Genomic DNA, 26,328 nt, shown 5'->3' with positions numbered 1-26,328 from the left:
TTTTATACAAAAATGTAAAACTGAAATATCACATTTACATAAGTATTCAGTCCCTTTACTCAGAGCTTTGTTTTCATCACAGATCTCTCTGCACATCTTTCCCTCGATTCTGACTAGTCTCCCAGTCCCTGCTGCTGAACATTTTCCCCACAGCATGATGCTGCCACCACCATGCTTCACCGTAGGGATGGTGCCAGGTTTCCTCCAGAAGTTACACTTGGCATTCAGGCCAGAGTGCAATCTTGGTTTCCTCAGACCAGAGAACCTTATTCTGTCACACCCTGATCTGTTTCACTTGTTCCTGTTATTATCCCCAGGTATCGCTTATTTTCCACAGTGTATTTATCCCTGTGTTTCCTGTCTCTCTGTGCCATGTTAGTCTTGTATGTTAGTCAAGTCAACCAGCGTGTTTTGCCCGTACTCCTTTTCCTATTCTCTTTTTGTCTCTTTTTGCTAGTCTTCCCGGTTCTGACTCCTGCCTGACTCTGGGCTACTTTCCCGCCTGCCTGATCATCCTGCCTGCCCTGACCTTGATTCCACCTGCCCTTCGGTACCGTTTGGACTCTGAACTGGTTTTGACCCTTTTGTCTGTCCACGACCATTCTCTTGCCTTACCTTATTGGATTAATAAATATTGTAAGACTCCAACCATCTGCTTCCTGTGTCTGCATCTGGGTCTCGCCTTGTGTCATGATAGTTTCTCATTGTCTGAGTCTTTAGGTGCCTTTTGGCAAACTCCAAGCATGCTGTCATGTGCCTTTTACTGAGGAGTGGCTTCCGTCTGGCCGCTCTACCATAAAGGCCTGACTGATGGAGTGCTGCAGAGATGGTTGTCCTGGAAGGTTCTCCCATCTCCACAGAAGAACTCTAGAGCTCTGTCAAAGTGACCATCGGGTTCTTGGTCACCTTCCTGACCAAGGCTCTTCTCCTCAGATTGCTCAGTATAGCTGGTTGGCTAGCTTTAGGAAGTCTTGTAGGTTCTAAAATTCTTCCATTTTTTAGTGCCCTTCCCCAGATCTGTGCCTCGACACAATCTTGTCTCGGAGCTCTACTGGACAATTCCTTCAACCCCATGGCTTGGTTTTTCCTCTGACATGCACTGTCAACTGAGACTTTATAGAGACAGGTGTGTGCCTTTCCAAATCATGTCCAATCAATTGAATTTACCACAGGTGGCATCCAATCAACTTGTAGAAACATCTCAAGAATGATCAATGGAAACAGGATGCACCTGAGCTCAATTTCGAGTTTAATAGCAAAGGGTTTGAATAGTTACATAAATAAGGTATTTCTGTTTATTTTTAATAAATTAGCAAACTTTTTTTTAAAACTTTGTCATTATGGGGTATTGTGTGTAGATTGATGAAAAAAAATCAATTGTAGAATAAGTCTGTAACGTAACAAAATGTGGAAAAAGGGAAGGGGTCTACTTTCTGAAGTGTATATCTGATATGTCTCTATGAGGGACTGGAAAGACAAGAGCCCTCTTGTGTTATAGAGGTGACTAAACCCCTGAGACATCAAACTAATAAAAGACAGTATTTCCTCAGTTTAAAATATACTGTTGTCCACACAACTAACAGAAATCTTAACTTAATGAATTGCACACGCACGCACACACAGACCTACTTCTCTGGTTTCCGTTCAGATGTGGTGATGCTGAGTGGATGGAGTGGAGTGTGAGGCAGACTGATGGACAGTGTGTCAGTATTAGATGAGGTCAATGGAAGAAAAAACATGCAATAATACAACATGGTGGTAGTAGGTGGCAATGGAACTGCAAACATACAATGGATCTGGGAGGGTCACTCAGATTACCCACACACACCCACAACCACGCACGCACGCACACACGCACACACACTGGTAGTATTACCTGAGGTGGCTGCGTAGAGCGGTGATCTCGCGGGTCATGCTCTGGGAGCTGTCAGTCAGCTCCTCCATCTCTCTCTGCAGTTTACGTCTCTGGGCATTGGAACGAGAGTTATCCTCCTCCACCTCCTCGAGCTGCCTCTTCAGCTGCCTCAGCCTGCCCATAGACTTATCCAACTGGAGAGAGGAGGGGGGTGTAGAGGGAGTGAGAGAGATGAAGAGAATGGTTCAAGTGGAAGAGGAGAAGACAATAGAAGAAGGGAGGAAGGGTATCAGAGAGGGCCGGAGGGAGACAGATTAAGCACAGAACACGAGGACTGGGATTACATCCCACAGATTAAATTCTAGATGATTTTTGAGAGGGGGTCAGTATCACTACCTCTACACTGTAGAGGGATTATTTTGTTAGGTATAATTTGGGAGGAGATAACCCCTGCCTTCCCCTGTTGCCAGGGCTGGATTAGATTAGGATTGGGATTAGCAGGACCAACCACTCCTTTTGAGATGAAAACACACCCTACTGTATCTCTCCATCTCTATGGTGAACTCATAGAGAAGAGGTTTCATACCTGTTCTCTGTACTGGTTCGTACTAGTTCTCTGGACTGGTCTGTACTGGTTCATACCTGTTCTCTGTACTGGTCTGTACTGGTTCATACCTGTTCTCTGTACTGGTCTGTACTGGTTCATACCGGTTCTCTGGACTGGTCTGTACTGGTTCATACCTGTTCTCTGTACTGGTCTGTACTGGTTCATACCTGTTCTCTGTACTGGTCTGTACTGGTTTGTAGCTGTTCTCTGTACTGGTCTGTACTGGTTCATACTTGTTCTCTGTACTGGTCTGTACTGGTTCGTACCTGTTCTCTGTACTGGTCTGTACTGGTTCGTACCTGTTCTCTGTACTGGTCTGTACTGGTACTTACTTGTTCTCTGTACTGGTCTGTACTGGTTCGTACCTGTTCTCTGTACTGGTCTGCGTGTCTCCTCTCGTCCTCTGCCTGCATCAGTACCTCCTTCAGTTTTTTCTCTGTCTTCCTCACCAGCTTGTTGGCTGTCGCTCGCTCTCTGGGAGGAGGGGAGATAGACTGTGAGGCATGTTTTATCCCCATACCCAGAACATACAGTCAGAATAGTAGTGGAAGAAGTGAGATGTTAGAGGGAGGAGATGGGAAGGAAAGGGAAGAGAGGGATGGAAGGAGAAGTAAAGAGGGGAGGGGGAGTGTAACAAGGCGAGAGAAGAAATAACAAGACGAAAGAAGAAGTAACAAGGCGAGAGAAGAAGTAACAAGGCAAGAGAAGAAGTAACAAGGCGAGAGAAGAAATAACAAGACGAAAGAAGAAGTAACAAGGCGAGAGAAGAAGTAACAAGGCGAGAGAAGAAATAACAAGACGAAAGAAGAAGTAACAAGGCGAGAGAAGAAGTAACAAGGCAAGAGAAGAAATAACAAGACGAAAGAAGAAGTAACAAGGCGAGAGAAGAAATAACAAGACGAGAGAAGAAATAACAAGACGAAAGAAGAAGTAACAAGGCGAGAGAAGAAATAACAAGACGAAAGAAGAAATAACAAGACGAGAGAAGAAATAACAAGACGAAAGAAGAAGTAACAAGGCGAGAGAAGAAGTAACAAGGCGAGAGAAGAAGTAACAAGGCGAGAGAAGAAGTAACAAGGCGAGAGAGAAAAAATAACAAGACGAAAGAAGAAGTAACAAGGCGAGAGAAGAAGTAACAAGGCAAGAGAAGAAGTAACAAGGCGAGAGAAGAAGTAACAAGGCGAGAGAAGAAGTAACAAGGCGAGAGAAGAAGTAACAAGGCGAGAGAAGAAGTAACAAGGCAAGAGAAGAAGTAACAAGGCGAGAGAAGAAGTAACAAGGCGAGAGAAGAAGTAACAAGACGAGAGAAGAAGTAACAAGGCGAGAGAAGAAATAACAAGACGAAAGAAGAAGTAACAAGGCGAGAGAAGAAGTAACAAGGCGAGAGAAGAAGTAACAAGACGAGAGAAGAAGTAACAAGGCGAGAGAAGAAGTAACAAGGCGAGAGAAGAAGTAACAAGGCGAGAGAAGAAATAACAAGACAAAAGAAGAAGTAACAAGGCGAGAGAAGAAGTAACAAGACGAGAGAAGAAGTAACAAGGCGAAAGAAGAAGTAACAAGGCGAGAGAATAAAGGAACAAGGCGAGAGAAGAAGTAACAAGACGAGAGAAGAAGTAACAAGGCGAGAGAAGAAGTAACAAGGCGAGAGAAGAAGTAACAAGGCGAAAGAAGAAGTAACAAGGCGAGAGAAGAAGTAACAAGGCGAGAGAATAAAGTAACAAGGCGAGAGAAGAAGTAACAAGACGAGAGAAGAAGTAACAAGGCGAGAGAAGAAGTAACAAGGCGAGAGAAGAAGTAACAAGGCGAGAGAAGGAGTAACAAGGCGAGAGAAGAAGTAACAAGACGAGAGAAGAAGTAACAAGGCGAGAGAAGAAGTAACAAGGCGAGAGAAGAAGTAACAAGGCAAGAGAAGAAGTAACAAGGCGAGAGAGGAAAGAGAGAGGAAAGGAACAAGGCGAGAGAGGAAAGGAACAAGGCGAGAGAGGAAAGGAACAAGGCGAGAGAGGAAGTAACAAGGCGAGAGAAGAATTAACAAGGCAAGAGAAGAAGGAACAAGGAACAAGGCGAGAGAAGAAGTAACAAGGCGAGAGAAGAAGTAACAAGGCGAGAGAAGAAGTAACAAGGCGAGAGAAGAAGTATCAAGGCGAGAGAAGAAGCAACAAGGCGAGAGAAGAAGTAACAAGGCGAGAGAAGTAGTAACAAGGCGAGAGAATAAAGTAACAAGGCGAGAGAAGAAGTAACAAGACGAGAGAAGAAGTAACAAGGCGAGAGAAGAAGTAACAAGGCGAGAGAAGAAGTAACAAGGCGAGAGAAGGAGTAACAAGGCGAGAGAAGAAGTAACAAGACGAGAGAAGAAGTAACAAGGCGAGAGAAGAAGTAACAAGGCGAGAGAAGAAGTAACAAGGCAAGAGAAGAAGTAACAAGGCGAGAGAGGAAAGGAACAAGGCGAGAGAGGAAAGGAACAAGGCGAGAGAGGAAAGGAACAAGGCGAGAGAGGAAAGGAACAAGGCGAGAGAATAAAGGAACAAGGCGAGAGAAGAAGTAACAAGGCGAAAGAAGAAGGAACAAGGCGAGAGAAGAAGTAACAAGGCGAGAGAAGAAGTAACAAGGCGAGAGAAGAATTAACAAGGCAAGAGAAGAAGGAACAAGGAACAAGGCGAGAGAAGAAGTAACAAGGCGAGAGAAGAAGTAACAAGGCGAGAGAAGAAGTAACAAGGCGAGAGAAGAAGTAACAAGGCGAGAGAAGAAGTAACAATGCGAGAGAAGAAGTAACAAGGCGAGAGAGGAAAGTAACAAGGCGAGAGAATAAAGGAACAAGGCGAGAGAAGAAGTAACAAGGCGAGAGAGGAAAGGAACAAGGTGAGAGAGGAAAGGAACAAGGCGAGAGAATAAAGGAACAAGGCGAGAGAAGAAGTAACAAGGCGAGAGAAGAAAGGAACAAGACGAGAGAAGAAGTAACAAGGCGAGAGAAGAAAGGAACAAGACGAGAGAAGAAGTAACAAGGCGAGAGAAGAAAGGAACAAGACGAGAGAAGAAGTAACAAGACGAAAGAAGAAGTAACAAGGCGAGAGAAGAAATAACAAGACGAGAGAAGAAATAACAAGGCGAGAGAAGAAATAACAAGACGAAAGAAGAAATAACAAGACGAGAGAAGAAATAACAAGACGAAAGAAGAAGTAACAAGGCGAGAGAAGAAGTAACAAGGCGAGAGAAGAAGTAACAAGGCGAGAGAAGAAGTAACAAGGCGAGAGAAGAAATAACAAGACGAAAGAAGAAGTAACAAGGCGAGAGAAGAAGTAACAAGGCAAGAGAAGAAGTAACAAGGCGAGAGAAGAAGTAACAAGGCGAGAGAAGAAGTAACAAGGCGAGAGAAGAAGTAACAAGGCGAGAGAAGAAGTAACAAGGCAAGAGAAGAAGTAACAAGGCGAGAGAAGAAGTAACAAGGCGAGAGAAGAAGTAACAAGGCGAAAGAGGAAAGGAACAAGGCGAGAGAAGAAGTAACAAGGCGAGAGAGGAAAGGAACAAGGCGAGAGAAGAAGTGTGAGGGGAAATCCATCAGAGAATGTGTGTGTTCCCCTCACTGTCTCTCCTGCTCCAGCTGCTCCTCCATGCCGTCCATCTTGGCCTCCAGGGCGGCAACACTGAGCCTGTGTTTTCCCCTGACAGCTCCCTCCATCTCCCCCAGCTTCAGCTTCAGCTCCTTGTTATGCCTCTCCAGAGCCTCCCTGGCCCCCTCAGCCTTCTGGCCCAGGGTCTTCTCTCCCTGCAGCTGCACCGTCAGAGTCTCCACCTGGGGAGGGAGGGGAGACAGAGGGATAGAAAGGGAGATTAAAAACAAGAAAAATGGACAAATGTAAATCGAGTCCCGTATACTGTGTGTGTGTGTGTGTCTGTATGTGTGTGTGTGTGTAGGGGTAAGTGTGTGAGAGTGTGTACCTGAAGTGTAGTCTTCCTGTGTCTCTCGGCCACTAGTTCAGCATTGCTTTGCTCCTCCTCCAACTCCTCCTCCAGCTGAGTGACTCGCGCCTCCAACCTCCGCTTCTCATCACACAGAGCCGACCTGACAACACACACACCGTGAGTAATATACACATAATACACAGTAATACACACACTGTGAGTAATACACACGCATAATACACAGTAATACACACACCGTGAGTAATACACATGCATAATACACAGTAATACACACACTGTGAGTAATACACACATAATACACAGTAATACACACACAGTGAGTAATACACACACCGTGAGTAATACACACGCATAATACACAGTAATACACACACTGTGAGTAATACACACATAATACACAGTAATACACACACCGTGAGTAATACACACACATAATACACAGTAATACACACACCGTGAGTAATACACATGTATAATACACAGTAATACACACACCGTAAGTAATACACACACATAATACACAGTAATACACACACTGTGAGTAATACACATGCATAATACACAGTAATACACACACCGTGAGTAATACACACGTATAATACACAGTAATACACACACATGAGTACACACACATACAGAAAGGAAAATAGAAAGAGAGATACTGACTTCCCGGTAGAGCTGTTGATGATCTCATCAGCCATCTCATCTCTCTCCTGCTGGGCCTGTCTCCTCATCTTCTCAGACACTGATAAATCCTACACACAGAGAGAGAGAGACAGATAGAGAGAGAAAGAGAGAGACAGACAGAAGGAGAGAGACAGAGAGAGAGAGAGAGAGAGAGAAAGAGAGGGAGAGAGAGAGAGAGAAAGAGAGGGCGTTAGCATCCTAAAACATAAGAGTTTGTGTCTTCGCAAATCTCTCACACACATACCAGCACACACACCTCTGTAAGCTGCAGTAACTCCGCCTCCAAGGTCTGCAGGCGCTTCTCTGTGTCTTTTGATTGGACGACCACCTCATCACGGGCCAGCTTGGACTCATCCAGTTCACGAAGCACCTCCTTCATCTGAACCTGAGAGAGAGCGAAAAGGAGGGTTGATTAAATATGGTTTCACAAGGCTCTGTGCTGGGACCCTTACCGTTCTCATTGTAGCTGTGGTTTATATATCAGTTAACTGCCTAGCATCTAACCTCAGACCGAGCAGCATTAGAAAGAAAGAGAGAAGGGGGGTGTAGCTTACCTGAAGTCTCCGTAGCTGCCTAAGCCCCTCCTCCCTGCCGCGATTGGCTGTCTCCACCTGGGCCTCAGCCTCCTGTAGCTCCGCCTCCAGCTGCTTCTTGACGGACATGGCCTGAGAGCGTTGACTCCTCTCCTCCTCTAGCTGGGTCTCCAACTCCCTCACCTGGGGGGGAAGGAGAGAAAGAGAAGAGGAGAGGAGGATGGAAAGAAAGGGAACAGCAGAGAAAGAGAGAAGTTTGGCATCTAATCCAAATGAATAACTGTCTCCCCATATTCAGGCTTGATACACTCCTCTTCTTCTCTCTTCTCTCCATACCTGTTTGTTGAGAGACCTCCTCTTCTCCTCTCCTTTCTCCTCCTTGGTGCTGATCTCTCTCTCAAACTGGGCCCTGAGGGCTTGGAGGGTGACCTCGAGCCTCAGCCTGGAGTTCTCCGCCTCCCCCAGCTCCTCCTCCAGCTCCTGGGTCTGAGTGCGCAGGGACTCTGCCTCTGTCTCCAGGGCCCGCCGGGAACGCTCCAACTCATGCACCTGACACAGGAGGAGAGAAATGTGTGAGATACATTTTCACTCTGTAATACAAATACACGCATTCTCACACACATTTACACACACACACACACACACACACACACACACACACACACACACACACACACACACACACACACACACACACACACACACACACACACACACACACACACACACACACACACACACACACACACACACACACACACGTACACACACACACGTACACACACACACGTACACACACACACGTACATTCTTCCCCACGTCATCCTGTTGATTGACTAGTTGTTCCATGTCTATGCGGAGCTGCTTGTTAGATCTCTCCAGCTCGTCCCTCTGATCTTGGGCCTCCTGTAAGTGTGGATGGGAACAATGAAGTATCAGCACTCACTATTATTTAGATGAAGATGAAAACGTTTTATGCTGATAACTGGATAATAATGTGTGTAGTCACTCCAGTGGTACCTGCAGGGCTCGTGCCAGTGCCAGAGAGCGTGTCTCCTTCTCTCTACTGTCTGCCTCAGCCCTGTCTCTCTCCTCAGCCAGCCGGGCACTCACCGCCTTCTCCTCTGACAGGCACTGAGGGGGCAAAGGGCAGGGGTTACATCACGGGACATTATGTCATTATGGTTACCTCTCACCTTTAACCTCTAACCCCCGAACTCTGACCTGATCAAACTTCTTCTGCCTCTTCTCCAGGGTGGTGCAGTTCTGTCTCTCTCTCTGCAGGGCCAGGGTCATGTCCTCTATCTCCTCCCTCAGCCTCTCCCTCTGACGCTCCACGCGTTCTTTCTCCTCCTCCTTCTGTCGTTCTCTCTGGACGGCCTGGTCTAGGTCTCTCTGCAGTTTCCTGCGCGTCTCCTCTCCTGCCTCCACCGCCCCATTCACCTCCTCTGACTGCCTCCGCAACTCAGCCAGCTAGAGGGAGAGAGGGAGAGAGGGAGAGGAGGAAGATAGACTTACTGTAGAAGACAACTCAACATGTTTTATATTATAATCTAGAGGAAAGGTTTTTTTACACAATGATGATTACCTGCTGAGTGTGAGTCTGTATCTGCCTGGAGAGATCCTTGGCTCTCTCCTCTTCCTCCTCCACTCTCTCCATCAGTCCATTCCTCTCCTCCTCCAGAGCTCTCACCCTGGAGCCCAGAGCCAGCTTCTGACGAGTCTCATCCTGAAGTAGCTCCTGAGAGTGAAAGCAGGAAAGTGATCACGCTCTCCGTAGCCGATGTGAGTAAGACATTTAAACTGGTCAACATTCACAAGGCCGCAGGGCCAGATGGATTACCAGGACGTGTACTCCGAGCATGAGCTGACCAACTGTCTAGTGTCTTCACTAACCACAATAGTCCCTGTGCCCAAGTGTCTCCCTGACCACCATAGTCCCTGTGCCCAAGTGTCTCACTGACCACCAAAGTCCCTGTGCCCAAGTGTCTCCCTGACCACCATAGTCCCTGTGCCCAAGTGTCTCCCTGACCACCATAGTCCCTGTGCCCAAGTGTCTCCCTGACCACCATAGTCCCTGTGCCCAAGTGTCTCCCTGACCACCATAGTCCCTGTGTCCAAGTGTCTCCCTGACCACCATAGTCCCTGTGCCCAAGTGTCTCCCTGACCACCATAGTCCCTGTGCCCAAGTGTCTCCCTGACCACCATAGTCCCTGTGCCCAAGTGTCTCACTGACCACCATAGTCCCTGTGCCCAAGTGTCTCCCTGACCACCATAGTCCCTGTGCCCAAGTGTCTCCCTGACCACCATAGTCCCTGTGCCCAAGTGTCTCCCTGACCACCATAGTCCCTGTGCCCAAGTGTCTCACTGACCACCATAGTCCCTGTGCCCAAGTCTCTCCCTGACCACCATAGTCCCTGTGCCCAAGTGTCTCCCTGACCACCATAGTCCCTGTGCCCAAGTGTCTCCCTGACCACCATAGTCCCTGTTCCCAAGTGTCTCCCTGACCACCATAGTCCCTGTGCCCAAGAAGATCAAGGTAACCTGCCAAAATGACTACCGTCCCGTAGTACTCACATCTGTAGCCATGAAAGTGCTTTGAAAGGCTGGTCATGGCTCACATCAACACCATCATCCCAGAAACCCTAGACCCACTCCAATTTGCATACCGCCCCAACAGATCCACAGATGACGCAATCTCTATTGCACTCAACACTTCCCTTTCCCACCTGGACAAAAGGAACATCAATGCTGTTCATCGACTACAGCTCTCAGCATTCAACACCATAGTGCCCACAAAGCTCATCACTAAGCTAACGACCCTGGGACCAAACACCTACCTCTGCAACTGGATCCTAGACTTACTGACAGGCCGCCCGCAGGTGGTAAGGGTAGGAAACAACACATCTGCCACGCTGATCCTCAACACACACACCCCTCAGGGGTGTGTGCTTAGTCCCCTCCTGTACACCCTGTTCACTCATGACTGTGTGGCCAAGCACGACTCCAACACCATCATTAAGTTTTCCGTTGACACAACAGTGGTAGGCCTGAACACCGACAACAACGAGACAGCCTATAGGGAGGAGGTCAGAGACCTGGCAGTGTGGTGCCAGGACAACAAACTCTCCTTCAATGTGATCAAGACAAAGGAGATGATTATGGACTTCATGAAAAGGAGGGCCGAGCAGGCTCCCATTCTCATCGACGGGGCTGCAGTGGAGCAGGTTGAGAGTTTCAAGTTCCTTGGTGTCCACATCACCAACAAACTAACATGGTCCAAGCACATCAAGACAGTCGTGAAGAGGGCACGACAAAACCTATTCCCCCTCAGGAGACTGAAAAGATTTGGCATGGGTCCTCAGATCCTCAAAAAGTTCCAGAGCAGCACCATCGAGAGCATCCTGACTGGTTGCATCACCGCCTGGTATGGTAACTGCTAGGTCTCCAACAATGCGCTACAGAGGGTAGTGCGTACGGCCCAGTACATCACTGGGGCCAAGCTTCCTGCCAACTAGGACCTCTAGGAAGGCCCTAAAAATTGCCGAAGACTCCAGCCACCCTAGTCATAGACTGTTCTCTCTGCTACCACACGGCAAGTGGTACCGGAGCGCCAAGTCTAGGTCCAAAAGGCTTCTTAACAGCTTCTACCCCCATAAGACTGCTAAACAGCTAATCAAATGGCTACCCAGACTATTTGCATTGACCCCCCCTTTTTTACGCTGCTGCTACTCTCTGTTTATAATCTATGCATCGTCACTTTACCTCTACCTACATGTACATATTACCTCAATTACCTCGACTAACCTGTACCCCTGCAGATTAACTCGGTACCGGTACCCCCTGAATATAGCCACACTATTGTTATTTTATTGTTGTTCTTTTATTTGTTACTTTAGTTTATTTACTAAATATTTTTCTTAAAACTGCATTGTTGGTTAAGGGCTTTGTAAGCATTTCACAGTAAGGTCTACCTACACCTGTTGTATTCTGTGCATGTGACAAATAACATTTGATTTGATATCAACATGGAAGTGGTTAAAAACAGAGGATGAAGGAGTTGGCAGTGTGTGTGTGTGTGTGTGTGTGTGTGTGTGTGTGTGTGTGTGTGTGTGTGTACCTGAGCGTCGTGGAGCTGGCTCTCCAGGCTGCTGACCTCCTTGTTGAGATGGAGGGATTTGGAGTCAGAGGAGGAGAGAGAACTAGAGAGGGTCTCCATCTCAGACTGTAGCTTGTGCAGTCGCTCCTCTCTCTCCTCTTTCTCTCTGTCAGCCTGTGCGAGGCGTGCGGTCAGCTCCTGGAGTTGGCCCTCTGCCCTCTTGCGGCCCCTCTCACTCTCCATGCGGCCCCCCTGCAGGGACTTCAGCTCTGAGGCCAAGCTCCCCCTCTCATCCTCTAATAGAGTCTTGGCCTTCTCTAGGGACTGACGGGCCTGGGGAGACCATATAACATCAGGAATTACTACATACCATACGCATAGAAACACTACGTTACAGACGTCTCAGTGACCAGTCTACAGAGAGAGAATAGCATGCAGGAGTCACTACAGACACTGTACTGTGGAAATAACACACGCAATATGCACAGAGAGTCACTGCATAGGCTACATTCTGTGTGTGACTCACCCGCTTGCTGTTGTCCAGTTGTTCCTGCAGGTTGTCTATGGCAGAACAGTGCTTGACTCTGAGCTCTGAGAGCTGGGCCTCGTGACGTCTCGTCTCCCCCTCAACACACCTCTGGAGCTCCCCCAGCTCTGCCTCTCTACGAGACCTGAGTTCCTGCTGGGCCGCCGTGGTGTCCAGTGTGTCTTCCAGCTCTGTCCTCAAGGCCTCCAGCTCCTCCCCCAGGTCTCTCCTCTGTTTCTCTGCCCTCTCTCTCATCCCTCGTTCATTCTCCACTTCCTCCTTCAGCTCTGACACCTGAGACATGGCCTCTCTCAGAGCCCTCTGAGCCTCAGTCCTTCGTGCACCCTCCTCCTCCAATCTTGGAGAAAGAGAGAGAGAAGTCAAATATGGTGTTCCGCAAGGCACTGTGCTGGAACCGTTTTGATTACCATTATCAAGAGAGAAAGCAGTTTTGTAACACTATGCAAATGAGGGGGTTGATATTTCCACTCTTCTCAAGGTGTGTGAATATACAGTATAGATTTCCTCTCACCTCCCCTGTAGGGTTGTGATATCTTTCTCTCTCTGAGCCAGGGTGCCCCTGAGTTCAGCGGACAGTAGTCCCAGGTCAGAGAGCTGCTCCTGGGCTTCCACGGCTTCTCCTTCCATCCTCCTCCTCCACTTCTCCTGCTCCAGACGACCCTGCTCCTCACGCTTCAACCGATCTACAGGAGCGAGGGGGAAGAAGAGAAAGAAAATAGAAAATAATGAATACCAGGACAAGATTCTGAAACAGTGTTGAGTGTGCAGCAAGTTCATCAAATGTATGTCATAACGTTAATTATGCATAACAAGTGGCATCAGTTAGGAACACGCTTTACCTTCCAGGTCAGCAATGACTGCTTCCTGTTTGTTTTTCAGTTTGTTGAGACTCTTGGTCTTCTCCTCTTCCTCAGTCAGTGAGTCTGTCACCTCATTCAACCTCTCCTCCAGCTGCTTCTTCTCCTGAGAGACAGAGACAACATGGATAAATGAAGTTCCAGCTGAGTGAACCCTGGGTTAGTCAGCTTCTATAAAGCCCTTCAGTCATGTCCAACTGAGTGAACCCTGGGTTAGTCAGCTTCTATAAAGTCCTTCAGTCCTGTCCAGCTGAGTCAATCCTGGGTTAGTAAGCTTCTATAAAGCCCTTCAGTCATGTCCAGCTGAGTGAACCCTGGGTTAGTCAGCTTCTATAAAGTCCTTCAGTCCTGTCCAGCTGAGTCAATCCTGGGTTAGTAAGCTTCTATAAAGCCCTTCAGTCATGTCCAGCTGAGTCAACCCTGGGTTAGTAAGCTTCTATAAAGCCCTTCAGTCATGTCCAGCTGAGTCAACCCTGGGCTAGTCAGCTTCTATAAAGCCCTTCAGTCCTGTCCAGCTGAGTCAATCCTGGGTTAGTAAGCTTCTATAAAGCCCTTCAGTCATGTCCAGCTGAGTCAACCCTGGGCTAGTCAGCTTCTATAAAGCCCTTCAGTCATGTCCAGCTGAGTCAACCCTGGGCTAGTCAGCTTCTATAAAGCCCTTCAGTCATGTCCAGCTGAGTGAACCCTGGGTTAGTCAGCTTCTATAAAGTCCTTCAGTCCTGTCCAGCTGAGTCAATCCTGGGTTAGTAAGCTTCTATAAAGCCCTTCAGTCATGTCCAGCTGAGTGAACCCTGGGTTAGTCAGCTTCTATAAAGCCCTTCAGTCCTGTCCAGCTGAGTAAACCCTGGGTTAGTCAGCTTCTATAAAGCCCTTCAGTCCTGTCCAGCTGAGTCAACCCTGGGTAGGTCAGCTTCTATAAAGCCCTTCAGTCCTGTCCAGCTGAGTGAACCCTGGGTAGGTTAGCTTCTATAAAGCCCTTCAGTCCTGTCCAGCTGAGTGAACCCTGGGTAGGTCAGCTTCTATAAAGCCCTTCAGTCCTGTCCAGGATGAGGTAAGTGTTCCAGTTAAATGCGGTCCAGGGTTTATACTGTAGCCGGTGTAACTGTGGTTACCTTGCTGAGGCGGTCTCTCTGTTCTCCAGTGCTCAGCATCTCTGTCTCCAGACTCTTGACCTTGGTCTCCAGGGTAACCTTCTCCAACTGGAGGCGCTGTCTGGCCGACTCCTCCTCCTCCAACTGTTCCTCCAGATCCTGAGGAGGAGAGGGAGAGGGGAGGAGAGGAGGAGAGTGGGGAGGAGAGGAGAGAGAGGGAAATGGGAGGAGAGAAGGAGGGAGAGGGGAGGAGAGAGAGGGAAAGGGGAAGAGAGAAGAAGGGAGAGAGGGAGAGGGGAGGAGTGACAGAACATTAGAGAGACTGAGAGATCCAGTTATTCAGCAGAGCCTCTCATCTAAAGTTCCAAAACAATGCTGCTCTCTTCCTCATTATCATGTGCTTCATGTCCCCTTCTCTGTCTTCCACTCTCCCACTGTCCCGTACCGTCACGTGCTGCTGCATCTTCTTCTTCTCATTGGTCATCTGAACGCCCCTCTCCTCCTCCTCCTCCAATCGTCCCTCCAGCTCCCCCAGGATTTCCTCCAACTCCTGCTTCCTGCTGACCAGTCTGGCCCTCATCTCCTCCGCCTCAGCAAACAGCTCCGCCTCCGCCTGCAGCTGGTCTGTCAGCACCGCCTTCTCCTCCATCAGCTAGGAACCAGGGATGAGAGGGGAGAAAGGGACAGGGAGGTAAGTGTTCTGGTCTCTCTACCTGCTGGTGCTTTATTATCAGATGTGTTGTACACACACAGAGAGAGAGAGAGAGAGATACAGAGAGATACACACAGAGAGAGAGAGAGAGAGATAGAGAGATACAGAGAGAGAGAGAGAGAGAGAGAGAGAGAGAGAGAGAGAGAGACAGAATAACTGTCCACTGTGACTGACCCAAACTTAAGGAAAGCTTTGACTATGTACAGACTCAGTGAGCATAGCCTTGCTATTGAGAAAGGCCGCCGTAGACAGACCTGGCTCTCAAGAGAAGACAGGCTATGTGCACACTGCCCACAAAATGAGGTGGAAACTGAGCTGCACTTCCTAACCTCCTGTCCAACGTATGACCATATTAGAGATACATATTTCCCTCAGATTGCAAAGAATTCGAAAACAAATCCAATTTTGATAAACTCCCATATCTACTGGGTTAAATTCCATCACAGCAGCAAGATTTGTGACCTGTTGCCACAAGAAAAGGGCAACCAGTGAAGAACAAACCCATATTTACCAGTAAATACAACCCATATTTATGCTTATTTATTTTCCCTTGTGTACTTTAACCATTTGTACATTGTTACAAATATATAATATGACATTTGTAATATCTTTATTGTTTTGAAACTTCTCTATGTGTAATGTTTACTGTTAATTTTTATTGTTTATTTCACTTTTGTATATTATCTACCTCACTTGCTTTGGCAATGTTAACACATGTTTCCCATGCTAATAAAGCCCCTTGAATTGAATTGAGAGGGAGAGAGAGAGACCTCCAGATAGATAGATAGATACACCTCCAGATAGATAGATAAACCTCCCAGATAGATAGATAGATACACTTCCCAGATAGATAGATAGATAGACCTCCAGATAGATAGATAAACCTCCAGATAGATAGATAGATACACCTCCCAGATAGATAGATAGATAGACCTCCAGATAGATAGATAAACCTCCCAGATAGATAGATAGAAACACCTCCAGAGAGATAGATAGATACACCTCCAGATAGATATATTGATACACCTCCAGATAGATAGATAGATAAACCTCCAGATAGACAGATAGATATACACCTCCAGAGAGATAGATACACCTCCAGATAGATTCCACAGTGTGCCATCACAGCATCAAGATTTGTGACCTGTTGCCACAAGAAAAGTGCAACCAGTGAAGAACAAACCCATATTTACCAGTAAATACAACCCATATTTATGCTTATTTATTTTCCCTTGTGTACTTTAACCATTTGTACATTGTTACAACACTGTATATATGTATATAATATGACATTTGTAATGTATTTATTGTGTTGAAACTTCTCTATGTGTAATGTTTACTGTTAATTTTTATTGTTTATTTCACTTTTGTATATTATCTACCTCACTTGCTTTGGCAATGTTAACACATGTTTCCCATGCTAATAAAGCCCCTTGAATTGAATTGAGAGGGAGAGAGAGAGACCTCCAGATAGATAGATACACCTCCAGATAGATAGATACACCTCCAGATAGATAGATAGATACACCTCCAGATAGATAGATAGATACACCTCCAGATAGATAGATAGATAAACCTCCAGATAGACAGATAAACCTCCAGATAGATAGATAGATACACCTCCAGATAGATAGATAGATAAACCTCCAGATAGATAGATAAACCTCCAGATAGATAGATAGATACACCTCCAGATAGATAGATAGATACACCTCCAGATAGATAGATAGATAGACCTCCAGATAGATAGATAGATAAACCTCCAGATAGATAGATACACCTCCAGATAGATAAATTGATACACCTCCAGATAGATAGATAGATAAACCTCCAGATAGACAGATAAACCTCCAGATAGATAGATAGATACATCTCCAGATAGATAGATAAACCTCCCAGATAGATAGATAGATACACCTCCAGAGAGATAGATAGATACACCTCCAGATATATATATTGATACACCTCCAGATAGATAGACAGATAAACCTCCAGATAGACAGATAAACCTCCAGATAGATAGATAAACCTCCAGATAGATAGATAGATATACACCTCCAGAGAGATAGATAGATACACCTCCAGATAGATAGATAAACCTCCAGATAGATAGATAGATACACCTCCAGATAGATAGATTGATACACCTCCAGATAGATAGATACACCTCCAGATAGATAGATAGATACACCTCCAGATAGATAGATTGATACACCTCCAGATAGATAGATACACCTCCAGATAGATAGATAGATACACCTCCAGATAGATAGATAGATACACCTCCAGATAGATATATAGATACATCTCCAGATAGATATATAGAGAAACATCCAGAGAGATAGATAGACACACCTCCAGATAGATAGATAGAGAAACCCCCAGATAGATAGATAGAGAAACCTCCAGATAGAGAAACCTCAAGATAGATAGATAGAGAAACCTCCAGATAGAAAGATAGATAGACCTCCAGATAGTTAGATAGATAGATAGATACACCTCCAGATAGATAGATATACCTCCAGATAGATAGATAGAGAAACCTCCAGATAGATAGATAGATAGATACAACTCCAGATAGATAGAGAAACCTCCAGATAGATAGATAGATACACCTCCAGATAGATAGATAGATACACCTCCAGATAGATAGATAGATACACCTCCAGATAGATGGATAGAGAAACCTCCAGATAGATAGATAGATACACCTCCAGATAGATAGATACGCCTCCAGATATATAGATAGATACACCTCCAGATAGATAGAGAAACCTCCTGATAGATAGAGAAACCTCCTGATAGATAGAGAAACCTCCAGATAGATAGATAGATACACCTCTAGATAGATAGATAGATAGATAGATAGATAGATAGATAGATAGATAGATAGATAGATAGATAGATAGATAGATAGATAGATAGATAAACCTCCAGATAGATAGATAGATAGATAGATACACCGCCAGATAGATAGATAGATAAACCTTCAGATAGACAGATAGATAAACTTCCAAATAGATAGATAGACCTCCAGATAGGTAGATAAACCTCCAGATAGATAGATAAACCTCCAGATAGATAGATAAACCTCCAGATAGATAAATATATAAACCTCCAGATAGATAAATATATAAACCTCCAGAAAGATAAATAGATAAACCTCCAGATAGATACATAGAGAAACCTCCAGATAGATAGATAGACCTCCAGATAGATACATAGAGAAACCTCCAGATAGATAGATAGACCTCCAGATAGATAAATATATAAACCTCCAGATAGATGAATATATAAACCTCCAGAAAGATAGATAGATAAACCTCCAGATAGATAGATAAACCTCCAGATAGATAAATATATAAACCTCCAGATAGATAAATATATAAACCTCCAGAAAGATAAATAGAGAAAGGAAAGGTATGTTACCTGTATGTGTTTCTTGTCCAAATCAGTGTAGTCCTGTTCCACTCTGGTCAGGTTGTCTTTGGCATTCTTAAGCTCCGACTCCCGCACCTGGATCTCCTCGTCCTGACGAGTCACCTGCAGCAGAGGCTTCACCTGGGGGCCACGGGTCAGAGGTCACGGGTTAGGTCACATACAGTGGGGCAAAAAAGTATTTAGTCAGCCACCAATTGTGCAAGTTCTCCAACTTAAAAAGATGAGAGAGGCCTGTAATTTTCATCATAGGTACACTTCAACTATGAAAGACATAATGAGGAAAAAAAATCCAGAAAATCACATTGTAGGATTTTTATTGTATTTATTTGCAAATTATGGTGGAAAATAAGTATTTGGTCACCTACAAACAAGCAAGATTACTGGCTCTCACAGACCTGTAACTTCTTCTTTAAGAGGCTCCTCTGTCCTCCACTCGTTACCTGTATTAATGGCACCTGTTTGAACTTGTTATCAGTATAAAAGACACCTGTCCACAACCTCAAACAGTCACACTCCAAACTCCACTATGGCCAAGACCAAAGAGCTGTCAAAGGACACCAGAAACAAAATTGTAGACCTGCACCAGGCTGGGAAGACTGAATCTGCAATAGGTAAGCAGCTTGGTTTGAAGAAATCAACTGTGGGAGCAATTATTAGGAAATGGAAGACATACAAGACCACTGATAATCTCCCTCGATCTGGGGCTCCACGCAAGATCTCACCCCGTGGGGTCAAAATGATCACAAGAACGGTGAGCAAAAATCCCAGAACCACACGGGGGGACCTAGTGAATGACCTGCAGAGAGCTGGGACCAAAGCCTACCATCAGTAACACACTACGCCGCCAGAGACTCAAATCCTGCAGTGCCAGACTTGTCCCCCTGCTTAAGCCAGTACATGTCCAGGCCAGTCTGAAGTTTGCTAGAGAGCATTTGGATGATCCAGAAGATGTAGCCCCAGGACTACCTGACATGATGACTCCTTGCTGTCCCCAGTCCATCTGACCGTGCTGCTGCTCCAGTTTCAACTGTTCTGCCTTATTATTATACGACCATGCTGGTCATTTATGAACATTTGAACATCTTGGCCATGTTCTGACCCCTCCTGTCTCAGCCTCCAGTATTTATGCTCCAGTAGTTTATGTGTCGGGGGCTGGGGTCAGTTTGTTATATCTGGAGTACTTCTCCTGTCCTATTCGGTGTCCTGTGTGAATCTAAGTGTGCGTTCTCTAATTCTCTCCTTCTCTCTTTCTTTCTCCTCTTGGAGGACCTGAGCCCTAGGACCTGAGCTCCAGGACTACCTGACATGATGACTCCTTGCTGTCCCCAGTCCACCTGGCCATGCTGCTGTTCCAGTTTCAACTGACTGGGGCCATGTATCGTGAGATTTTGAGTGAAAACCTCCTTCCATCAGCAAGGGCATTGAAGATGAAACGTGGCTGGGTCTTTCCGCATGACAATGATCCCAAACACACCGCCCAGGCATGAAGTGTGGCTTCGTAAGAAGCATTTCAAGGTCCTGGAGTGGCCTAGCCAGTTTCCAGATCTCAAACCCATAGAAAATCTTTGGAGGGAGTTGAAAGTCTGTGTTGCCCAGCAACAGCCCCAAAACATCACTGCTCTAGAGGAGATCTGCATGGAGGAATGGGCCAAAATACCAGCAACAGTATGTGAAAACCTTGTGAAGACTTACAGAAAACATTTGACCTCTGTCATTGCCAACAAAGGGTATATAACAAAGTATTGAGATAAACTTTTGTTATTGACCAAATACTTATTTTCCACCATCATTTGCAAATAAAATCATTAAAAATCCTACTATGTGATTTTCTGGATTTTTTCCCTCATTTTGTCTGTCACAGTTGAAGTGTACCTATGATGAAAATTACAGGCCTCTCTCATCTTTTTAAGTGGGAGAACTTGCACAATTGGTGGCTGACTAAATACTTTTTTGCCCCACTGTACCTGTGCTAGAGTGTGTATGTGTTTGTGTGTGGGTATGTGTGTGTGCGTACCTTGGTGAACAGCCTCCACCATTGCCAGTTCCTGAGTTTGAGGTAGGCAGCACAGTTCCTCTGCATCACTCTCATAGCACTCAGCTGCTGCTGCTTCTTCAGGAAGGCCCTACAGAGAGAGTCAACACAGAGAGAGAAAACACAGAGAGAGACAGAGAGAGAGACAGAGAGAGTCAACACAGAGAGAGACAGAGAGAGTCAACACAGAGAGAGACAACACAGAGAGAGACAGAGAGAGTCAACACAGAGAGAGAAAACACAGAGAGAGACAGAGAGAGTCAACACAGAGAGAGACAGAGAGAGAGACAGAGAGTCAACACAGAGAGACAGAGAGAGAGACAGAGAGTCAACACAGAGAGAGACAGAGAGAGACAGAGAGAGACAGAGAGTGTCAACACAGAGAGAGACAGAGAGAGTCAACACAGAGAGAGAAAACACAGAGAGAGTCAACACAGAGAGAGACAATGAGAGTCAACACAGAGAGAGTCAACACAGAGAGTCAACACAGAGAGAGAGACAGAGACAGAGAGAGTCAACACAGAGAGAGTTAACACAGAGAGAGACAGAGAGAGAGTCAACACAGAGAGAGAGACAGAGAGAGTCAACACAGAGAGAGTTAACACAGAGTGAGACAGAGAGAGAGACAGAGAGAGTCAACAGAGAGAGAGACAGAGAGAGAGACAGAGAGAGTCAACACAGAGAGAGACAGAGAGAGTCAACACAGAGAGAGAAAACACAGAGAGAGACAGAGAGAGTCAACACAGAGAGAGACAGAGAGAGAGACAGAGAGAGTCAACACAGAGAGAGACAGAGAGAGAGACAGAGAGAGTCAACACAGAGAGAGACAGAGAGACAGAGAGAGTCAACACAGAGCGAGAAAACACAGAGAGAGAGACAGAGAGAGACAGAGAGAGTCAACACAGAGAGAGACACAGAGAGACAGAGAGTCAACACAGAGAGAGAGACAGAGAGAGAGTCAACAGAGAGAGTCAACACAGAGAGAGTGTCAACACAGAGAGAGACAGAGAGTGTCAACACAGAGAGAGACAGAGAGAGTCAACACAGAGAGAGACAGAGAGAGCGATAGAGAGAGACAGAGAGTCAACACAGAGAGAGAGACAGAGAGAGTCAACACAGAGAGTCAACACAGAGAGAGAAACAGAGAGAGTCAACACAGAGAGATAGACAGAGAGACAAGAGTCAACACAGAGAGTCAACACACAGAGAGAGACAGAGAGAGTCAACACAGAGAGATAGATAGAGAGAGTCAACACAGAGAGTCAACACAGAGAGAGAGACAGAGAGAGTCAACACAGAGAGTCAACACAGAGAGAGAGACAGAGAGAGTCAACACAGAGAGATAGACAGAGAGAGTCAACACAGAGAGAGAGAGACAGAGAGAGTCAACACAGAGAGAGAGACAGAGAGAGTAAACACAGAGAGAGAAACAGAGAGAGTCAACACAGAGAGAGAGACAGAGAGAGTCAACACAGAGGGACAACACAGAGAGACAGAGAGAGTCAACACAGAGAGAGAGACAGAGAGAGAGACAGAGAGAGTCAACACAGAGAGAGACACAGAGAGAGACAGAGAGTCAACACAGAGAGAGAGACAGAGAGAGAGACAGAGAGAGTCAACACAGAGAGAGACAGAGAGTGTCAACACAGAGAGAGACAGAGAGAGTCAACACAGAGAGAGAAACAGAGAGAGTCAACACAGAGAGAGAGACAGAGAGAGTCAACACAGAGGGACAACACAGAGAGACAGAGAGAGTCAACACAGAGAGAGAGACAGAGAGAGAGACAGAGAGAGTCAACACAGAGAGAGACACAGAGAGAGACAGAGAGTCAACACAGAGAGAGAGACAGAGAGAGAGACAGAGAGAGTCAACACAGAGAGAGACAGAGAGTGTCAACACAGAGAGAGACAGAGAGAGTCAACACAGAGAGAGACAGAGAGCGATAGAGAGAGACAGAGAGAGTCAACACAGAGAGACAACACAGAGAGAGAGAGAGACAGAGAGAGTCAAGACAGAAAGAGAGACAGAGAGAGTCAACACAGAGAGAGAGACAGAGAGAGAGACAGAGAGAGTCAACACAGAGAGAGACACAGAGTGTCAACACAGAGAGTCAACACAGAGAGTCAACACACAGAGAGAGCCAGAGAGAGTCAACACAGAGAGATAGACAGAGAGAGTCAACACAGAGAGTCAACACAGAGAGAGAGACAGAGAGAGTCAACACAGAGAGATAGACAGAGAGAGTCAACACAGAGAGAGAGACAGAGAGAGTCAACAGAGAGAGAGAGACAGAGAGAGTCAACACAGAGAGAGACAGAGAGTGTCAACACAGAGAGAGACAGAGAGAGTCAACACAGAGAGAGACAGAGAGAGCGATAGAGAGAGACAGAGAGAGTCAACACAGAGAGACAACACAGAGAGAGAGAGACAGAGAGAGTCAACACAGAGAGAGAGACAGAGAGAGTCAACACAGAGAGTCAACACAGAGAGAGAGACAGAGAGAGTCAACACAGAGAGATAGACAGAGAGACAAGAGTCAACACAGAGAGTCAACACACAGAGAGAGCCAGAGAGTCAACACAGAGAGATAGACAGAGAGTCAACACAGAGAGTCAACACAGAGAGAGAGACAGAGAGAGTCAACACAGAGAGTCAACACAGAGAGAGAGACAGAGAGAGTCAACACAGAGAGATAGACAGAGAGAGTCAACACAGAGAGAGAGACAGAGAGAGTCAACACAGAGAGAGAGACAGAGAGAGTCAACACAGAGAGAGAGACAGAGAGAGTCAACACAGAGAGTCAACACAGAAAGAGAGACAGAGAGAGTCAACACAGAGAGTCAACACAGAGAGAGAGACAGAGAGAGTCAACACAGAGAGATAGACAGAGAGACAGAGAGTCAACACAGAGAGTCAACACACAGAGAGAGCCAGAGAGAGTCAACACAGAGAGAGAAACAGAGAGAGTCAACACAGAGAGAGAGACAGAGAGAGTCAACACAGAGGGACAACACAGAGAGAGAGACAGAGAGAGTCAACACAGAGAGAGACAGAGAGAGCGATAGAGAGAGACAGAGAGAGTCAACACAGAGAGACAACACAGAGAGAGAGACAGAGAGAGTCAACACAGAAAGAGAGACAGAGAGAGTCAACACAGAGAGTCAACACAGAGAGATAGACAGAGAGAGTCAACACAGAGAGTCAACACAGAGAGAGAGACAGAGAGAATCAACACAGAGAGTCAACACAGAGAGAGAGACAGAGAGAGTCAACACAGAGAGATAGACAGAGAGAGTCAACACAGAGAGAGAGACAGAGAGTCAACACAGAGAGAGAGACAGAAAGAGTCAACACAGAGAGAGAAACAGAGAGAGTCAACACAGAGAGAGAGACAGAGAGAGTCAACAGAGGGACAACACAGAGAGACAGAGAGAGTCAACACAGAGAGAGAGACAGAGAGAGTCAACACAGAGAGTCAACACAGAGAGAAAGACAGAGAGAGTCAAACACAGAGAGAGAGACAGAGAGAGTCAACACAGAGAGAGAGACAGAGAGACAAAGACACACACTAAAACACACCTGCGTGCGAGGAATCCTCGGGCAGCGCTCTGGAAGCGTATGATGGTGTCAGTGATCTTCAGGTCTCTCTCCTCCTCCAGGTGACCTAAGACTCCAGCCCTGAAGAACACTTTGCTCTGCCCAACTCTGAACAGGTTACGGTCCAGCTCCAACGCACTGATCTGGAGACAGAGAGAGGACGGATACAAAGTTGAAATCACGTCCATATATGCATGTGCTTCAACACATAGGGCCCTATGTTGGTAAACGACAGGACAGCTTAGCTGTTCAATGGGACTCACCATGAGTTCACAGGCCTGCTTCCCGTCCATGAAGGTACGAGGGATAGCATTAGGAGTCAGGATCTCATACCTACAGGAAGAGACAGAGAGACTGGGACTGTGTTCTCTACATGACAATGTCAACTGACAGGCGAACGTGTGTTTCTGTGGCTGTGAGACAAATGGTTACGATAGCCATCATTGTGGATGTTAAGTGTTTCCTCTTGCCAGACCCGCTCCATGTTACCTCTGTCTGAACTCCTGGAAGGGGATGCGGTTGGGGAAGCCCTGTCTGCAGATACGGATCCCCTCTAAGACTCCATTACACCTCAGCTGGTCCAGAACAAGATGGGGTGTCAGCTTACCAGACTGACAGACAGACAGAGAGAGAGGGAGAGAGAGAGAGAGAGAGAGAGAGAGAGAGAGAGAGAGAGAGCGAGAGAGAGAGAGAGAGAGAGAGAGAGAGAGAGAGAGAGAGAGAGAGAGAGAAAGAGCCTCACTTGCTTGAACCTCAATGCCAATAAAGCCCTTGAATTGAATTGAATTGAGAAAGGGAGAGAGAGAGGGAGAGAGAGAGAGAGAGAGAGGGAGAGAGAGAGAGAGGGGAGAGAGAGAGAGAGAGGGAGAGAGAGAGAGAGGGAGAGAGAGAGAGAGAGAGAGAGAGAGAGAGAGAGAGAGAGAGAAAAGACAGACACAGAGAGACAGACAGAGAGACAGTCAGAGAGACAGTCAGAGAGAGTAGGGTTATGACCTGTGGTTGAATATATAGTCTGTCTGTTTGAGAGATGGAGGGAAATCAATCAATAGCCTGGCTGTGTGAGCATCCTAACCCTCCCCTCTCTTCTCCCTCTCCTCCTCTCCTCTCTCACCTTCTTCTCGTGGTTGGGGATGATACAGCGGAGGAAGTTCGGGTTGGTGTTGCGTAGTGTTGCCATCAGCTTGGTGAGGGACTCCTTGTAGAGCTGACCCACGGTCCTGAACATCCCCTTCTTAGTCTTCAGCCCTGCCCCGAAGTTGACCGGCCCACTGTTGGTGTCGTTGGACACCTGGTCCAGCCCTACGGGCCTCTCCACTACACGCAGAGGACGTCACAGTTAGAACAGCTCTGATTGGTGGGTTGGTGGTGGAGGGACCAGAGCTACAGACATGAGTTTGGCCAACTAGGTTAGAGATTTGGAACGGGCTCCATGTTGGTGGGAGAGGTTTCAGTTAACACTGGAGTTGGATGCAAATGACAATGTTAGTGTCATGGGGGGCTTGGTGCCAACATGGAAGACAGTTTATCAAACTCTGTATATCTGTGGCTCTGGTTGGGGCCATTGTGATGCCAGAGAAAATGGAGAAACTAATATAGGGCTTTTTCAGGATCTGAAATGTTGCAGGAGGTTTCTCTGTGGTCAATGTTTCTCTGTGGTCAATGTTTCTCTGTGGTCAATGTTTCTTGACCATACTTGCTGTTTTGTAAAAACACGTGTAGCAAAACCGTTTGCAACTGTTGAAGTATTCTGAACGTAGCCCTGGTGAGGATGTGAGAGCAGTGCCTTGTGGTTTATGGAGCTTCTATAGAAATGAAGTGAATTCCTTCAGAATGTTGCAAAAGATTTCAAAAAGCAACGCATGAACACCAGACCATCACAGCACTGTCACTAAAAGCAAATCAACAACAACAACTAAGTACAAATGTAAAGTGAGATAAATAGAAAAGAGTTGAGTAAGAAATGTATACTCAAACAGAGTTGAGAAGTATTCAGAGGACAACAGTAACAACACGGTACTAAACATGACACTACGAACTACACCACACACAACATAACACACCAGGGGTCTACCAGGCACTATGGGGGGGGGTGAAACAAGCAGACGTAGGAAGAAACCTACTGTCAGAGCCATTGGTCTGCAGTGTGGCATAGGAGTCAAAGAAATATACTCGAGGAAGAGTCTGAATATCTGAGGTAGGAGAGGAGGAAGGCAAAATGGGAAAAATGAGGAGGGACAGAGGGAGAAGAAGGTGGACAGAGGGAGAAGAAGGTGGACAGAGGGAGAAGAAGGTGGACAGAGGGAGAAGAAGGTGGACAGAGGGAGAAGAAGGTGGACAGAGGGAGAAGA

The 26,328-nt window shown here is 46.3% G+C and overlaps 1 protein-coding gene across 9 annotated transcripts in view; it reads right to left on the bottom strand.

The window, feature by feature from the left end:
* LOC112234864 (myosin-10) overlaps positions 1 to 26,328 on the bottom strand; it is a 78,978-nt gene that overhangs the window by 1,509 nt on the left and 51,141 nt on the right. For 6 of the 9 annotated variants that reach the window (XM_042308016.1, XM_042308008.1, XM_042308017.1 and 3 more), the window contains 26 exons: positions 26,101 to 26,169; positions 25,092 to 25,294; positions 24,470 to 24,591; positions 24,244 to 24,313; positions 23,963 to 24,123; positions 20,365 to 20,473; positions 18,339 to 18,470; positions 14,643 to 14,849; positions 14,219 to 14,356; positions 13,089 to 13,212; positions 12,761 to 12,932; positions 12,229 to 12,586; positions 11,724 to 12,035; positions 9,192 to 9,344; positions 8,828 to 9,076; positions 8,624 to 8,737; positions 8,411 to 8,509; positions 7,940 to 8,152; positions 7,625 to 7,786; positions 7,327 to 7,455; positions 7,050 to 7,138; positions 6,399 to 6,522; positions 6,044 to 6,252; positions 2,828 to 2,936; positions 1,877 to 2,049; positions 1,630 to 1,689 (listed from right to left, as the gene is read on the bottom strand). In XM_042308016.1, the coding sequence (XP_042163950.1) occupies positions 1,630 to 1,689; positions 1,877 to 2,049; positions 2,828 to 2,936; positions 6,044 to 6,252; positions 6,399 to 6,522; positions 7,050 to 7,138; positions 7,327 to 7,455; positions 7,625 to 7,786; positions 7,940 to 8,152; positions 8,411 to 8,509; positions 8,624 to 8,737; positions 8,828 to 9,076; positions 9,192 to 9,344; positions 11,724 to 12,035; positions 12,229 to 12,586; positions 12,761 to 12,932; positions 13,089 to 13,212; positions 14,219 to 14,356; positions 14,643 to 14,849; positions 18,339 to 18,470; positions 20,365 to 20,473; positions 23,963 to 24,123; positions 24,244 to 24,313; positions 24,470 to 24,591; positions 25,092 to 25,294; positions 26,101 to 26,169 (4,060 nt within the window). Of the gene's footprint in view, positions 1 to 1,625; positions 1,690 to 1,876; positions 2,050 to 2,827; positions 2,937 to 6,043; positions 6,253 to 6,398; positions 6,523 to 7,049; positions 7,139 to 7,326; positions 7,456 to 7,624; positions 7,787 to 7,939; positions 8,153 to 8,410; positions 8,510 to 8,623; positions 8,738 to 8,827; positions 9,077 to 9,191; positions 9,345 to 11,723; positions 12,036 to 12,228; positions 12,587 to 12,760; positions 12,933 to 13,088; positions 13,213 to 14,218; positions 14,357 to 14,642; positions 14,850 to 18,338; positions 18,471 to 20,364; positions 20,474 to 23,962; positions 24,124 to 24,243; positions 24,314 to 24,469; positions 24,592 to 25,091; positions 25,295 to 26,100; positions 26,170 to 26,328 lie in introns of all 9 variants that reach the window. The other 3 variants (XM_042308028.1, XM_042308022.1, XM_042308027.1) reach the window with 3 other exon arrangements.

This window comes from Oncorhynchus tshawytscha, linkage group LG03 (assembly GCF_018296145.1).
Source record: "Oncorhynchus tshawytscha isolate Ot180627B linkage group LG03, Otsh_v2.0, whole genome shotgun sequence".
NCBI lineage: Eukaryota > Metazoa > Chordata > Actinopteri > Salmoniformes > Salmonidae > Oncorhynchus > Oncorhynchus tshawytscha.
The sequence above is the reverse complement of the archived record's forward strand: the minus strand, read 5'-3'. Positions and strand labels throughout refer to the sequence as shown.